This window comes from Protomyctophum parallelum (assembly GCF_964188405.1).
Source record: "Protomyctophum parallelum genome assembly, chromosome: 5".
Taxonomy (NCBI): domain Eukaryota; kingdom Metazoa; phylum Chordata; class Actinopteri; order Myctophiformes; family Myctophidae; genus Protomyctophum; species Protomyctophum parallelum.
Genome location: NC_139702.1, coordinates 26,638,549 through 26,656,452, shown reverse-complemented (window position 1 = coordinate 26,656,452; position 17,904 = coordinate 26,638,549). Strand labels below are relative to the sequence as shown.

At 44.3% G+C, this 17,904-nt stretch overlaps 1 protein-coding gene across 1 annotated transcript; it reads right to left on the bottom strand.

Annotated features, from left to right (window-relative positions):
- Positions 1-19: 19 nt before the first annotated feature.
- LOC310858290 (uncharacterized protein) lies at positions 20-12,540 on the bottom strand (the record flags this gene model as incomplete). Its single annotated transcript, XM_083764398.1, has 6 exons — positions 12,278-12,540; positions 3,265-3,351; positions 2,380-2,447; positions 2,113-2,229; positions 98-477; positions 20-32 (listed from the first exon to the last, which is right to left on the bottom strand). Exons 3-6 carry the CDS (start codon positions 2,386-2,388, stop codon positions 20-22), a joined length of 519 nt encoding a protein of 172 aa, XP_083620524.1. The 5' UTR covers positions 2,389-2,447; positions 3,265-3,351; positions 12,278-12,540.
- Positions 12,541-17,904: the final 5,364 nt, after the last annotated feature.

Here is a 17,904-nt window from a genome sequence, read left to right as displayed (position 1 = left end):
CACCCCTCCTCCCCCGCCGCTAGCTCCTTTCTCTTCGCCGGCGGCGGTGCCAAAGACGCTCGCCCTTTCCGCCGAGGCGGCGGGGGCGGCGAGTAGCTGTCCTCCTCCTCCTCCTCCTCCTCCTGCTCCTCCCTCAGCCGCTTGTTGTTGCTGTTGTTGGCGTGGCGGCTGCACCGCCGCCTGGCTCCTCGTCCTCCTCGTCTCCTCCTCCTTCTCCTCCTGCCAGCTGCGGCCCCAGCGCCCCATGAGCACTGTGGTCTCCTCCTCCTCGGAGGCGGAGAGCCCCGGCCCCCCTCCTCCTCCCACGAGGCCCACCAGCTTGGTGGTGTAGCGGGTCATCTCGTCCAGGGCCGACACGTCCCAGCGCTCCGGGTGCAGGTCCCCCTCGCCGAAGCCACCGTCGTCCACCAGGTCGCTCAGGAGCTCGAAGGGGCGCTTGCGCGGCGTCGCCGGGGAGCCCAGCATCAGGAGCACGCTCTGGTGGTGGCGAAGTTATATATAACACAACTCAGCTTTATTCGTGTAATAATAATAGTTAGAATAACCATATACCCTCCTGAAATGTACAACCTGAAGTGATATTGCCCTGTTTGTAAGTGTGGAATTGATGTCATATGTAGCTCTTCTAAAAGAAAAAGGACTATACAGAGACATTGGAGATGGAGCCACATGGAGGGGGGATGAGGGAGGGAAGAGGGGTGGGGAAAAAAAGAAACCGGGGTCTGGATGTACCGCACACGGTAACTCTGTCATTTATTGACCGTTTCGGACGCGGGGCGGCTCGCTGGAACCAGGCCGGCACCCTGGGCTCGTTCCCGGGGACCCCCTGGGGACCCCCACACGGAGTTGCACCACTCTCTTCACACGGGTGTGATTTGTTTTTTAGAGCAAAGCTGTACATTCATGGTGTAGGAGTTATGATGACACCGGACATGCACTGTGCTGAATTTATATTTATATGATGGCTTCAACATTCTATTGTTGCACATGATGCCTTTGTCAACATCCTGTCAGCTGTCAAATCAGATCTGTTTATTTCGCTCTTTAATAGTCTTATAGGTCTTACAGGGTCTGTAATGCAAGCACGTTTAAAACTAACACCACTACTACTAATAATACTTTTTTTGCTATTGTTTGAACAAAGAATGTCATTAGCTTTTTAAATGTTGATTTATGTACGTCTATGTTTTTCAACTATGTGTAGTAAAAATACATCGATAACTTTACCATGTTTTTTTTTACCTTCGATTGTCTTTTGACCATCTGTGCGTGACGCTTGTAAGCCATTAAATTGTTTATTGTTTATTGTTTATTGAATGGATCCCCATTAGCTGACGCCGTGGCGACAGCTAGTCTTCCTGGGGTCCATATAAAATACATACAAAAAATACATACGGTAATTTCAAATACATTCAACAAAGTTAAATACATGGAAATACATAATTACAATTTATTCTATAAAATTAAAATGCAACATAATGAGAATAACATTATTTATGGTCATGTGGTCAGCTGTAGCAAGTGTTCCTTTAAAGCATATTTGAAAGATAATTTATGTTGTGTTATATTAATGTGAGGTGGTAACATGTTCCAAAATGATATTGATCGATACATAACTGTTTGTTTAAGGAGGTTCGTTTTTGGAGCAGGGAGTGATAAATGACCGAGGCTTGCAATTCTGGTGTTATGATTATGTCTGTCACTCGATTTTAATAACTGTTTGAAAAAGTAATCTGGTGTTTGATTAGAAATTGTGTTTCTAACAAACATGAGGACACTGCAATGGAGTTTGTTTTTGACAGATAACCAGGACAGGCGTTTATGCATATATTCAATATTTGTGCGAGTAGAACAATGAAGTGAAATAAAAACTAAAATAAAGTCAATAACAATTCCAACTCATATCACTAACTAACAGCTTTGTATCCTTTTATATCATTTCCCAGGACAACGGTTAACAAACAGGAAGTTCACAAAGGTTGAAACCGTCAGGAGACAGCTGTGTTATTGTTTACAGAATAAAACCGTCTAGTAGTCTATCTGTAATATGAGCATTTTGAACTGAAGCCAAGTGACTGTGGCGTGGGGGGGGGGGGGGGAGGGGGTGTTCACCTGGTCGTACTCGGTCCTGCCCCCTAGTGGCGACATGGCCAGAGGGTAGGGGCTTAGCAGGCCCCTGTGGCCCCCATAGGCCTCGCCAAAAGCAGGCTCCATCCCATTCATGCCCGGCTGGAGTGGAACAGAACACACACACACACACACACACACACACACACACACACACACACACACACACACACACAGAAACCCAGTGAATGCCCATTCAGACAAGCATTATCAGGTAACAACAACGTCATTCGGGTGTGTTAAATGTTTTACCTGAGGCATGCCCGAGGCAGGTGGGTGTCAGGGCGTGGTCACAGTGCTAATGGTGTAATGGTGTTCAGCTGCAACAACAAATCACGATTAGCTCCACGGAACAAGCAGAGGAATCACGTTATGCTTTAGTTGTGTGCCGGTGTCGCACACCGAAGGTATAGCAGATCTACAAGCGCCCGAAACTTGTATAGATAAGCTATTTTTGGTGCGTCACACCCACGCGCAACAAAGTATAGCACATGCGGTTAAAAGCTGTAATCTGGAACTTGCGTGTGATACTACTGGTACTCTAGCTGTTATTAGAACCGCGAGTATACCAACATTTCTACTGCCATGGTAGTACAGAAATCCAGTTTGGGCGGAGGAGGATATATTGTACAGTATCGTGAGCTAACATGCTACAGTATATCACGTGTCAACCAGTGTCCCACAGGATATATACAGTACATCTCTCAATGGACGGGCTGGTATAATAGACCAACTACAACCACCGCAATTGTGCTATCGTTACATTGTCAGTCCCTGAAGAAGACCTGCCCAGCTTTCCAGGTGGTTGGTATTCATTCAATACATTAAATGACCATGCATTGTGGGCTTCATGGCTATGAGTGTGCAGCCTTTTTATTCACCTTACATTAAAACTCATTCACCAAGGTCAGCAGCACCTCTTCAATACTGCATGTATGGCCTTCTCCTGTTTTGTTTGCCCAGTTATACATTTCATTAACATGCTCTAACCATACAGAGTGTTCAAATAATGTTTCATTCACACAAAGACAAGCTTATATGGATTGCAGAGCTTTGTGGCAGAGGACCAGAAGTGGGAGGTGGATCATGGATGGAGGCCAGAGGGGAGTGGAAGAGGGAAGCCGTGTCTCTCCTTACCTAAGGTGACGTGGTTCAAGTTGGGAAGGTCGACTTTTAAGTCCTCTTCACATGACTCGTTATTCCTGCTGCTCTCAGCCTCCCCAGCTGGAGGGGGATAGAAGAAGTCAGATTAGGGCAGGGTAAGATAAGATAACCCAAAAACTACTCTATATCCAAACCAAACATATTACCGTCGCTGTCGGGGGCAGAAACCTCCTATCTCCATGTTCTAACTTCTTGTGTTTTTTTCGTAAATTAACCCATGTTTTTCTATGTCAGTCGTTCTCAAACACTTTCATGTCACTTTTCACGATTCTTCAAAAATAGCAGACCTACAAGCTCGTAGCGCGCCACTCGGTGGCGCGATATGAGCTTGTAGATCTGCTATTTTTCAATAGCTAAAGCATAGCATAATGCTAACACCAACAGGGGTTCCCGCCCCCAAATTGGCTTAATGCCCTACTACTTGATCATATTACTACAGCGTTACGCACGCGCTCAAAAGTAGCAGATCCATAAGCTCGAAAAGCTGTGTGAAGTTTCGAGCTTGTCGATCCGCTGCTATACTTTTGAATTTGAATCCTATAAATACGATGTTTCCGCCTGATAAAGACAATGGATTCAGACTTAATCTTGTTCATGTACTGTACTGTAGGTTAATGGAATAATCGACAACATGTTTTTCTTTTCTTTTCGACACAAAATAATTTTTTCACAAAATAGAGATTTATTAGCTCACAGCATGACATATAGATCTGCGAGTGAGATCCTTTACATAATGGTCAACCAGGGTATAGCGCTGGGTACAGCCTGGTCAGTAGCGCTGGGTACAGCCTGGTCAGTAGCGCTGGGTAAAGCCTGGTCAGTAGCGCTGGGTACAGCCTGGTCAGTAGCGCTGCATGGGTACAGCCTGGTCAGTAGCGCTGGGTACAGCCTGGTCAGTAGCGCTGGGTACAGCCTGGTCAGTAGCGCTGCATGGGTACAGCCTGGTCAGTAGCGCTGGGTACAGCCTGGTCAGTAGCGCTGGGTACAGCCTGGTCAGTAGCGCTGGGTACAGCCTGGTCAGTAGCGCTGCATGGGTACAGCCTGGTCAGTAGCGCTGGGTACAGCCTGGTCAGTAGCGCTGGGTACAGCCTGGTCAACCACGGTAGCGCTGGGTACAGCCTGTAACCTATATCAGCTGTTGCCCGACTGTGGCAAGTAAATAACATATTCGGGCAAGTGGAGTTTTCTCTCAGGTTCCCCGACGGGCAAGTGTGTTTGAATGGGGACGCAAACGTCGTCATTAAATATTATTGGTTATATAATGAAAGAACAAATAATGCTACCATTTTACCAAGTATAGCAGTTCACTCAGCTCACTCAGACTTTCAAAGTGACTGTTGCCACTCTGCAGTTATCGATTGGATTTAACATGAATTTGATTAACTTAACACACACACACTTGGTGATGTTTATTTTTCAAAACAGCACACAGCATTTCATACTGTATCAATACAGTATCCTTCTCTGGCAATGAGTACGACAGGCACATGCGGCTGAGCATAGACATGGTAACGACATGGTAACGCCCCACCTGCCTCTGATTGGCCTACCGACACTGCCCGTCTCGACTGTCCTCTGAGATGCGAGGTTACTCAGACAGAATGCAGCCTTGTAACTAACTTGTACGTTTTATTTTTGTAGAAGAGCCAAACTAATATTGTTTATGCCGTTTGCTTTGATTGAATAATTGAACAAACGTGTACGATGTACTATGATTTGATTTGGGTGTGTACTTCTAAATAAAGTGTTGATTATCGTGTATTAATCTAATTAGAGTAAACTAATACTATTATACTATAAAGGATAAAGGTGAAGGGAAAAGAGACCTTTTTACAATACAATAATGTTTCACGTTTACACATACAAATAAAATACACAATAATCAACGCAAACCCTTTATTTAGAACACACCCAAATCAAATCATATTACGGCAGTACATTTTCAATCAATTATTCCATCAAAGCAAACGGCATAAACAATATTAGTTTGCCTCTTCTACAAAAATAACTATAACTATAAACTTTCATGACAGCAGACAGCCTAAGTACAAATATAATTTATGAAAAGCTACTACAGTGAAGTCTGTTCACAGAAGTTGTTGCAGGCTATGTGGGGATTATCTGACGAGGTACCATTTGAGTGTGCAAAACCTTACATAATACTAAATAATATTAAATTGTTTATAGGGTCAATATAAGTAAAATAATATAGCCTTTCTACAGGCTATATTATCTTTCTATCTTTTTATATTTTTCCAAAAAGAATACAAACAGCCAATAGCATATTACAAAGTTATCCCCCTCACTGGTGGAAATTCCGGGACGAAAAACAGGCAAGCACCGGGGTGAGTTGTCCAGTATTCTACGCTGACATGATTGTCTGCCATTGGGGGGGAGGTGTGCTATTGATGCAGCGGATCAGAGAAAGTGGCAAAGTGGGCTGTGGACTATTGTGGACACGCTGAAGAATGTATTCTCTGAGCACAGACGCAGTTCACTTAATGCGACCTGCGGGTTATTGATTTCAGCTGTTACAATTCCAAACATGCATGCAAACATGACCTGCTTTAATTACTTTTTTATGTCCAATGCATTTGCATTTAAGTTCATAATCAAAAGTTAACATAACATATTTTGAGCTTGTAGATCAGCTATTTTTTACTATATGCATTGTGGCCCTCTGGAGTGAGTGTCCTATCCAATGTTTTGTTTTGTACTTGTGTTCTCCCCTGCTGATGTTGGCAAATGGCAATAATAGCACAGTAAAGATGATGATAATCTAATGATGTGTGTAGTTCTTTATAGATCTAGCCTCTTCATTTTTTATGTCAAAGTGCACCAGATTGAAGCATTTTCATCGCAAAAATATAATAATAATCTGGCAAGTCCCCCCAGTGGGGGCCCACTGTTTGATCTAACAACGCAATATGTAATACAAATTTGCCTCCTCTAAAGCCCCTCAGCCACCAGGCCGAAGGCATGGGGAAAGAGTATGTTTTGCACTCCGTCCGTGTGTGTGTGTGTGTGTGTGTGTGTGTGTGTGTGTGTGTGTGTGTGTGTGTGTGTGTGTGTGTGTGTGTGTGTGTGTGTGTGTGTGTGTGTGTGTGTGTGTGTGTGTGTGTGTGTGTGTGTGTGTGTGTGTGTGTATGTATGTGTGTCCGTCCGTCCGTCCGTCCGTCTGTGTACAGCCATTCTCCGGCACCGTTAACCCGGTCGATGCCAAATTTTGCACACAGACTCCCTGGATGCCAACGATGAACCTCTGCCCCAAGTTTTCCAGAACGGCCTGTTATAGCGCCACCAGGAGGCCGACTTTTGAAAAACACATTTTTGGATATTAGTCCTCTAGATTCTGTCCAGAAATCACGCAAATCATTACACGGTATCTCTATAGTCAAGACGGATCTGTTCGATATTTCATATTCCATCCTAATTGGCTAACATTGGCTTTCAAAGTTTGCAGGATTGGCCCGTTTTGAACAAAAAGCCTCAAATCATGAACGCAGCGTGCAATTTACATGAAATCTTTCATGGACTTCCCTACTAGGCTGAGGAATATATCCCTCTTCACATTGGCCTGTTATAGCGCCACCAACAGGTGGATTTTTGCAATACACATTTTTGGCACAAAATGCCTCAAATCATCCAATTGCCATCCAAGGTGTAAGAGGAAATGGCACCCTTTTCACATTGGCTTATTATAGCGCCACCAGGAGGCCACAACCTGACCTGGAGGAGACCTGTGCCCCGAGGGGCACTTTTTCCAGTTTCATCCTGCAGCCGGCTCTGGAGTACGATATGAACAGCGTACAGTATATATATTTCTTAAATCACAGCTACCTATGTCACACAAATTCTTCACTGTGAAGAGTTTTGACACTGGCATAGCATGGAGAGAAGAGGAACAGAGATGCAGGCCCGGCTTCTATGCTCGAGGCACTCCTCTGAGCCTGAGATGATGAAACACAAAGCAATATAAATACACATTCTCTCTCTCTTACACACACACACATACACACGCACACACTCTGGCTGATCCCAAGTCTCTGCAGACCACAACAATACACCTCTATGTGAATATAGGAGGAAGCGACTCAAACTGAACCAGGTTCAGTGTGGACTGAGAACAGTGCTATACAATGTCTGTGGCGCAGTGACCTCAGGCGCACAAGAATGAGGAAATGGGAATCGGCTGAGAGGTTATGGCACCTCCTTGGCATGCTATGCGGAAAAATAGCTTGTGCATCCTACACACAGCTCACATAAACCGTAAACAAGAACCGACAAGGCTTACTGTTGTCGCTGTTGCCGATAGTGTGACACTGACGCAATATGTCAACAACAACGTCAAGATAATGAAAGTTTCTTTCTTCACTCGATGTTTAGAAATGACAAACAACAGCCTCCGTCTCATCATACAGAAGTCAAGTGGCATAGTTCTGAAAAGTATGCATTTCAGTGTGCCCTGAGGCCCCTGAGGCGTTGTTTCATTCTGTCAGTTATCAAATAGATAACACAAAACAAAATGGATCATTAAAAAAAAGGCATGCTGTACTGTACCTGCTCTCGTCCATATCCCTTCAATATATGACCATCGTTTCTAGAGGTTTAATTAGGTTGTAAGTAAAGTCAAGCGGTGTTTATCTGAGGGAATTTCAAATATCTACTTCTTCTTTGGCTACGGGTGTTAAAATGCTATCCATATACATAGCCATCAAGTTGTGTATTAAAAAAACAACCTAGCAATCATTTATTGAATGTTGATTCAACATAGCCTCATTCCAAAGGTCAGTGAGTGGCCAGGCACTGTGGCCATAAACACAGCCTTCAAGTAGAAATCCACTGCAGGTCAACTAAAGTCAGAGTAACAAGTGGCATCACCTCCACCGGGCCTTCTTTAATAAGCACCTAGAACTGGAGCCATCGGCATGATGCATTAGGAACCCTATGGCCTCACAACTGGATATCTGCACAACTGTAACTAAGGCCACTTTAACCCATGGTATCCCTATCTTGGACATGTCATTATAGGTGAAAATCCAGAAGACTTAGACTTTTCAAAGAAAATAAAAAAAATCACACCTTTGTGAACTGAGCGGTGCGAGGCTGCTCAACAACACCACTGGCTGGATGCAGTTATATAGTGATCAGTGTGAGTGCCACCTCACGTCACACCGCGGTATTGCAGCTGCTGAGGCCTCGTACTCAGACAGATAGACAGACAGACATATACTCAGACATACACATGCGGCCAGTCAAATTGGAGCGGTTAAGCGAGGCTCAAAAATGGTGAACATAGCCGATGTACAAGCTCACAATCTGTCGCCATTCTGGAAAGACGAAGTATATAATAGAGCTATTGTCAAATGACTGAAATGTATACAGAGCTGAAGTGCTCATTCATGAAAGCAAAACTGTGGAAAACACACACACACAGGCACACACACACGCACGCACGCATGCACGCACGCACGCACGCACGCACACACACACACACACACACACACACACACACACACACACACACACACACACACACACACACACACACACACACACACACACACACACACACACACACACACACACACACACACACACACACACACACTTCATATACACAGCCGCTGTCAAGTTTAATGAGTGTGCAACTTTTCTAGTTAACCTACTGTGTACTGTATACACTGAGCACATGCTGCCAAATAAGGCCCCGGCCAGAGGTGCTCTTAAGAGATTCCATGTGAAATGAGCTTTATAGTTGAATAAGCCTCATTCCTATAACTTACGTCTAACTGGACATGTTGATGGGACGTTTGGGAAGCATTGTGAAAAACATGTCGGCTATAAGCACGGAATAAAGACAGCATAAAGACCACGACGTCCACGGTGTCCATTAAATGACCACAGTGAAAAGTGTGTACTGCAGGCTGCCAGACAGGGAGGGCACCTGTCCTGAATGTATGGAATTAAAACTATATGGAATAGTTTAATGACCCGTGCAAAATTAAGATTGAGGAGATCTCCTCAATCTTGATTTCACACAAATCGATTGTATTTGTCAAATGCTCATAAATGTTTTACTGCACATATACATTTAGGAGCATTTGACAAAAGATTGTTGTGGCAGAATCTGCCAGTATAGAAACAATACAAGTATATATAATAATAATAATAATAATAATAATAATAATAATAATAATATTAATATTAATAATAATAATAATAATAATAATAATAATAATAATAATGATAATAATAATGATAATAATAATAATAATAATAATAAATAATATAGGTTATAATGAAAGGGTATATAGGCTACAGGATATACTATATAGTATAGTATGAAGTGCCAGTTGAAGTGTATAAATCAACAATAGCCTGCTGGGTGTGCAAAAAAACAACAACATCAATAATACAGTGCAGAGAAAAGACAAGCACATACAATTTAGAGTTTGTAGAGTTTGGAATTGCACCTTCCCTGGGGTTACTCCTTTATAAATAGGCTAAGTAAGCGTTGGCTGATGAATCGAGTTACTTGACAACATTCTATAAACATGAGCAGTTAGACCAAACAACGACCTGTGCGCGCGCGCGCGAGCGCACACACACACACACACACACACACACACACACACACACACACACACACACACTCACACACACACACACACACACACACACACACACACACACACACACGGGCCTCATTATGCAATGTAATGTAAAACATTAGAAAGGATGGGAGGCTTGCCTGTGCAAAGGAAGGAAGGAAGGATGGATGATGTTGATGACGGTTACGCGCGCATTCAATCTCCCTCGTGCTCCACCGAAACCAACACAATTATATATAAATCTCTCAGAAAAGTGCACCTTTCAACAACAACAACAAAAATAAATATATATATATATATACAAATAGACTAAATAAAAAAATCACGCGCATATACACACACCACACACACGCGTATTCTGGCAGACTGTCTGTGACTTATGATAGCACGCACCAGCAGCGTGGAGTCGTCGCGCGTGGCAAGCCGAGCGAGACGGGAACCCACCACCGGGGGCTGACTGGGGGGGCGGGGCGGGGGTGCTGGCTGTCTGGGAGGCCAATTTACCAAATTAAGATCCGATCATGGGCGGGTGGACAAAAGCACTGCCTCGGCATTGAAAATGCACCCTTTTTTCTGTGTCCTCAGCAGGAAACTTGAAACACTATAGATCCATTATTATACCGCGCCGCGAGAGAGAGAGAGAGAGAGAGAGAGAGAGAGAGAGAGAGGGGGACCGCTAGCCTTTAATACCTAAAATGAACCCGATGCCCCCTTCCCCTCCCTCCTCCTCTCTCCTCTTGATGTGTCCTTCTCCTCTCCTCTCCTCTCTCCTCCCGTGTCCTTGTGGATTCTGTGTTCCTCCTTCGATGCTGACAGAGAAACAAAGTATAGCTCCCACGCTTCGCTGCCTCTGCCTGCATGCGTGCCAATCCGTACGTGCGTCCCCCAATTATTATTCCCCGAGAACAGATAATAGGCTATCAAACCGAGTATAGTGGACCGTTGCAACAACGTCTAGTCGGGACGTACGTAGCCTGGTCTGTCTGTCTGGATGTCTGTATGTCTGGCTGGCTGCACAGCTGGATCATGGGTGCCCACAACAAAGATAATGAACCTGAACGTCTAGGTGCCATGGCAGCGTGCGTGTCCCGACCGACTCCCCCCGCATGGCATGCAATGTTGCATGCAACGCGAGAGGGAAAGCACCACCATCACCACACTACATCTTCACTATTACACCATCCGATCAAAAATGCTGCCCAAAAATAACGCCGTTAATTAGCCTATGCAAATCATCAATCATTAACCTCATCCTTCTCACCGTTCGCTTTGGTATATCCAGCAGAATAAAAGGGAATGTCCTTTTGTAAGCGCACGCACACACACAAACAGACAAAAAAAATGGGGCGCAGTTGGCAGTGCCACCGGATGTCCAATATTAATTGTTAATAGGGCACGCCGTAGCAAGAACAAGGCAGATCTGATAGCGCGTGGAGGGGCATCGACTTTTAGCGTAAAATGCACCCCGACCTAAAGCTCTTATATCGCATAGTATGAGTCCCCAAATGACACGTATTGAGAGGAATTATCATATACACTCTGGCTGCTAAACGAAGTTTAGTTAAACCACATGAACCCTGTGTCCTTCTTCCTCCAGCTGCAGGTGCTGCTTGCATGCCCCAACCAAGTGTTCAGAAACAGCCGTTAGCAGCACTTCTCTTCTCTGCCTGTAGCCTAACATCCACGCAACCAATTATACACAACACAACAACAGATGCGTACACAATTGCAGAGTTTAGTCCGACAAAGCACGTGGTGTAAGACGGAAAGAAAGAGAGACTATATATCCTATTGAACAAACTTAAGCCTCGTTTGTAATCCGTCGTACAGCGGGGTCGCTGGCCAGAAAAGAAGAACAGATAGCGACGCGATGTTAGCCTATAGATTTGCATGTAGCCAGCTATATAGATTTTCGGCAAGCGACACAATATATAATATAAAATAGCAGCTTATTATAGCTGTGTGTGGTGATGATGATGATGATGATGATGGCCGCAATGCTACAGCTAGACCTTATTAGGTGTTGTCGCGTGTGTCCCCCTATTTTAATATAATTATTTTCTCTATACACACACCACACAACACATCCTATATACCTTGCATAGGCCTAAATAGTTAAGTTTTATGAACAGCTGGTATAGCTGTTCATATAAACTATATATCTTATCTATCAGACAGACAGACGTGCGGCCTATATGGCAGATAATAATAATAATAATAATAATAATAATAATAATAATTAATAAGGGTAATAATAGTAATAATAATAATAAAAGGGACAAACAAAGGGTAGGTTATTATCCTATATAATTATAATGCATATGAGGGAGTCAAAACAAAGTGAATTGTCCCACATGAAAGCCTCTTCCTACCGTGTTGGAGATGAGACCAGATGCGTCGGAGGGTAGTGGTGTTGGAGCACTCCTCATCTTTACACTGTGTTGCTTTATTTATTCCATTTGGTAAACTTTCTATGGTGAGAACAAGACAAGTAACAACTACAGCCCCCCTGTACAGTAGTGGACATGTGCCGTCCGCATGACTCTCTCTCTCTCCCTCTGTCTCTCTCTGTCTCTCTCTCCCCAATTCCAAAAGCAGTGTAGTTTCCGTATAGCATAGAAGCGATATCACACTTTTTTTTCGTCCGCTTTTTTTGACACAGAGAGAGAGAGAGAGAGATGGGAAGAGAGAGGGCCAGGGGAGAGAGAGACTGAGAGAGAGAGAGAGAGAGAGAGAAGGGGGGGTTGTGGGAGAGAGAGAGGGGGGGGGGAGGGCGTGGACCCGCCAATGGATGCTTTGTTGTTATTTTGTATCCGTGTTGCGCACTTGTTCGATCTTTCTCTCTCTCTCAGTTGCTACTTTTAGTAGCCCTAACAGGCTCTGAAAAAGCAAAAAAGCAACACGCGCAGCTTCCCGTGTGTTGGCTAAAGCTTTTATTTTCCATCTCTCTTCTTGTTTTTGTTTTTTAATAATAAATAAAAGATGGAGTCTGAGTTAAAAAAAAAAAAAAAAAAAAAAAAAACTGACCTGAATCATCATCAGATCCGGGAAATTGTGTCAGTCGTCGCTGCTATGGACAGACAGACGGACGGACGGATGGACGGCACGGGGGCATTTGAGTTCACGAGTACGGTCCTTGTGCCTCGGGACGGCGCTTCGTTCTAATTCCAGTGAAAACGGATATGGCTGTACTAGTGTGTGTGTGTGTGTGTGTGTGTGTGTGTGTGTGTGTGTGTGTGTGTGTGTGTGTGTGCGTGCGTGCGTGCGTGTGTGTGTGTGTGTGTGTGTGCGTGTGTGTGTGTGTGTGTGTGCGTGTGTGTGTGTGTGCGTGCGTGCGTGTGTGCGTGCTACGTCATGAGGACGGGGCGGGTTCACGTGACCCGTCTTTAAGGACACAGTGGAAGAATGAGAAGCACGGTTCATTATGCTTCCCCGGCGCGGCGGTGTCGCGCGCGGTGGAGGAGGGGGAGGAGGAAGGATGAACGGATCTACAAGCTCACTCGTGAATCACTCCGTGCCGCGCTGTGAGCTTGTAGGTCTGCTGTTTTCTCGCGCGCGACACCCTCGCGCGACGGAGCATACATTTTTTTTTAGGATTTTTGGAGAATGTGAACCCGCTGAACCAACCACACGAGGCGCATGGCATGCATAGTTGCATACACACAGCATAGACCCGATTATTCACTTTTCTTTTCTATATATGCTTTTGCTGCCCCATTATGATTATGAACGAATTGAAATAGGAATAAAGAAGACCTATATCTCACATTCTTAAAGTCCATGGAAATAGGTTGGCGTTGCGCAGGCACGTATAGGCCTATTTTTATATATGTTTACATTGTATGTGTGTTTGTTTTATGACATATAAAGTTATGCATGTGTGCGTGCCACTGGTTGTTCAAACATGCTAAAAAAAACAACGAATTATGTCATTCACGTATTTTAAATGGGAATATAGGTCAAAGCGTGCATGCAGGTCACTAATGCTTAAAGGGAAATACCACCATTTCTCACTAGGTCACTCACTATATAGTATAGCCTATAGCCTTGTATCATTAGTGTGGTTACTCGTAGTAATTGTAAACTTTATTAATTATTCCGTATACACTTTTTATTTATTTATTCCTTCTACTTGCAAGACTTAAAGCTTAAAATTGTCAGTGTAATGTTTTAACTATAGAAATAAGTATAGCCTATAGCCAAATGTATTTATTTTAGCAGATATAGTATAATGCAAAGTCATGTTTCCCTCTTTTTCTCAATAATTCAAGTTCAATAGTCAATATATATAATAGTTAGGGGGTCTTTCAGTTTCATCAGAGGGATTCGTCAATCTTTAGCCTATAACTGATGAGGGGCAGTCTTCCCTTTCACTGTGAACATAGATATTCAACATAGATGTGCCACGCAACTTTCCTTATAAGGCGCTGAAATGAAGTGCGGCCTATAGTAGGCCTCGTCCGAGGCCTACCAGGGCGGCCTGAGGCCTACCAGGCCGGGCCTGACCGGTCAATAAAATAATGCTGAATTAACTAGCTTGTATTGGTAACTTTGACTGCACAATAGCCTCCCATTTAACCTCCCTGTATAGGCCTACATTTATTAACCCACAATCAAATGTAATTCTATTTAATTCACTTGCATAATGGGACAGTATGGTGTTTGCATATAGGCCTACATTTACCTTGCCGACATCACTTTGCCTCTGAAATTCAATTTAATAATATTTGGACTGCTGGACAGCTGACAGTATAGGCTCTCTTCACAATATATATGGCAATTTAATTTCTTTGATGCTGAAGTAGGCCTAAACATGTTTGTTTAATTTCGAAGTTTTTAAATTAGATGAAGGCAGTCACCATTTGTCACCATGACTGCATTGTTGACATAGTGCCTGATGCGGTAGAAGTTACCAGAATGGTTTAACTCACTCCATGCCACATGACGCCTAATGACGCCTATCCCTTAATTAGCCATTATCCTGAATACATCTGACGTCGTTTGAGTAACACCAGTCACAGTTACAGTAGCCTACAGTAAAACACTTATGTCGCATTCACACCAGAATGCTTTACTGCGATTAAAACAAATCCTGCTGCGCATTGTTGGAAAGTGCACTTCGTTTGGCAGGTGTGACGGAACCGCATTCTACTTCGTCAAAAAACAGAGGTTTCACTTCGCTTCCAAGCACACCTGACTTTGATTCACGGCATGTAAATGCAACCCGGTTCAGATGAAGGAAATGAAGCAAATAATGTGGCGGATGAATGAAGAGGAAACACAGTTATAGAGACGGAGAGGGTTATATTTTACGCAGCCGTGGATAGACGTGGTCGAATGAGGAGACTGAAGCCCTCATCGAAATATGAGGAAGAGTACATTATTGCTTAAGGAAACAAATAAAAACACTGCAGTTTTGCACTGCTGCGTGTCTGCGCTCAGATGCGCTCAGCGCTGTGCCTCCATGCCCCTTTCCAAAATATTTATTAATACACTGCGCTATGACTGTCAAGCTTGTAGATCTGTTCTTTTGACTGCGGTCGAAACAGCAGCAAAATGAAGACGACGCATTGAGTTATATTAGCCAAGTTTTCCTAAATGGGCTGTCACAGGGCGATCAGATGATCTTAAGAAATATATTTAAAAAATCACACCCGTGTGAACTGAGTGGTGCAACTCTGTGTGGGGGTCCCCCGGGGGGTCCCTGGAACATCCAGACCCCCAGAAACGGTTTCCAACGAGCCGCCCCACGTCCGAAGCGGTTGAGAAATGACAGAGTTACCGTGACGCTATTTCCGTGCTTGGACAGACCCAGGGACCCAGGGACACACATTGCTGGACAATGGAGTGGCTGCACCACTCAAAAATATGGCAAGTTGGCTGAAGTTCTAGATGACGCTGAGATAAAAATATGAATTTAACTACGACGTTTTTATATTGACACCCCCGAGAGAACGGTGTTCATAGAAAACGGCAAAGTAAAGTATCGTTTGCGGGGGTCTCTTTAGACGAGAACGGCGTTTTCGGGGGGAAACACAACAAAGTGAAGAACGCCGTTTCCTCCAGTCTCCATGTATAAACAGGCAAAACGGTGAATCCGCAAAAATTGTGACATCATGGCTCACGTCGGCTCACAACGCATTATGTTACATTGACGCAGACTCAGAGCCATATTATGATATAAATGGAGTTCCTTCAAAGCACCGCTCATCAGCGATGGTGAATGTAAAACCATGGTGTAAAAAAGCCTTGTGATAGAGGCGGCAGAAGCGTTTATGTACTGGCTTAATATATGTAATAAAATATAACCATCCCGTGGCGTGCGCTGTCTGCATGCCTCTGCATGGGTAGCCCTGGTCCAGTGCTTACAGCGAGTCTCTCTCTGACGCCCTGTGGAAGTCCCTTCCGCAGCCCTCTAGCGATTTTCTCACTCCCGTGCGAGTGTTTACAATTCCCAGCAAATAAACAAAACGACGTAACTATTCACCGAAACAAAGCCTGCTAGACCTTGGTAAAAGTCTATTCTCGGAGCTGGGAAGCGTCTCAAGTCCCCAGCTTCTCTCTAAAATGCACTATTTTAATCATTAGATAAAATGAATCCAACCAGATCGGCGCAGGCAAAACCCGGAAATGCCGTAGGAGAAGAAATGACTTTGCCCGGTAAATTCAGGGTACGTTATTAAAATGGCACAAAGTGCATTTTAGAGAGAAGCAGGGGACCTGAGATGCTTCCCAGCTTCGAGAATAGACTTTTACCAAGGTCTAGGAGGCTTTGTGTCGGTGAGTAGTTACATCGTTTTGTTTATTTTCTGGGAATTGTAAACACTCGCACGGGAGTGAGAAAATCGCTAGAGGGCTGCGGAAGGGACTTCCACAGGGCGTCAGAGAGAGACTCGCTGTAAGCACTGGACCAGGGCTACTGCATGGGCTGCCTGTCAGCATGATGTGTTACTCGATGCGTTAGTAGAAAGCAGGCAGAGACGGTCTGGTCTGGTCATTCAAAAGCCTGATAGAGTTGGCGCAGTTGCGTGCTCTAGTCTAGGTGGTATATGTCTATAATGCCGTGTTTCCCAAAAAAGAACAGAGTGCTGCCATGCAGCCAATTAGACAGCACACAGGCTTCTGTGTGCGGCCTAGAGGGCATGTGCGCATGCATGCGCTGCACTCCTTTTCAAGCTATATGTACGTGCGACACAAAATTTGCTTGGGAAACACAGCATTTGTCTCTAGGCTCCAGCCCTCTCCAATTAACATATCTACAGTATATATACATATAAAACATAATGAGCCCAGGGGTGGACTGCATGGCCACAGGACGTACCAGGCATATACCCAGTGGGCCGACCCTCTGCGGTTGCCCGGTCTGGGCCAAATGTTAAATTAGTTGTCTGTTGGTTGTGTATCATTTATGTTGTACTGTAAATGTGGTGGTGTTAAGCCAGGGCTTGTATTTCAAGTATTTGTATGGGCCTTGTAGAGTATCTGCACGCTGGTTGTGGTGGGCCAGTTTGGGCCAAATTCCACGAAAATGTCTGGGCCTGAGTTTTTGTCTCAGTCCAGCCCCGCTGCAGCCCCACCACTCACCATTCTAACCAAGTCCTGTCCAAGTTTGTGCCCCAGATCCACACACGCACACACTGTCTCTCTCTCTTGCAAAAACGTATTCAAGAATAAAATATAAAACGCTCTTTGTTTACATTTTTTCATCAGTCTATTCCGATGCTGATGCCACTACTTTGGAATACAAAACTGTGTGTGTGTGTGTGTGTGCGCGTGAGTGTGTGTGGGGGTTGTTGTATAGAGCAGACAGAAATGGCCAAAGAGAGCCATTCAGAAAAAGCCAGCACACAGACCACAAACACGCAAATAATAGACCTCAGTATGAATCAATATCCGTGTGGAACATTTCTGATGCTGTATATGCCATGAAGAATCTCGCCTTATTCAGATTGTACTCCGCTTATTCCAGTGGTTTTCAAAGTGGCGTTTGGGGCAAAAA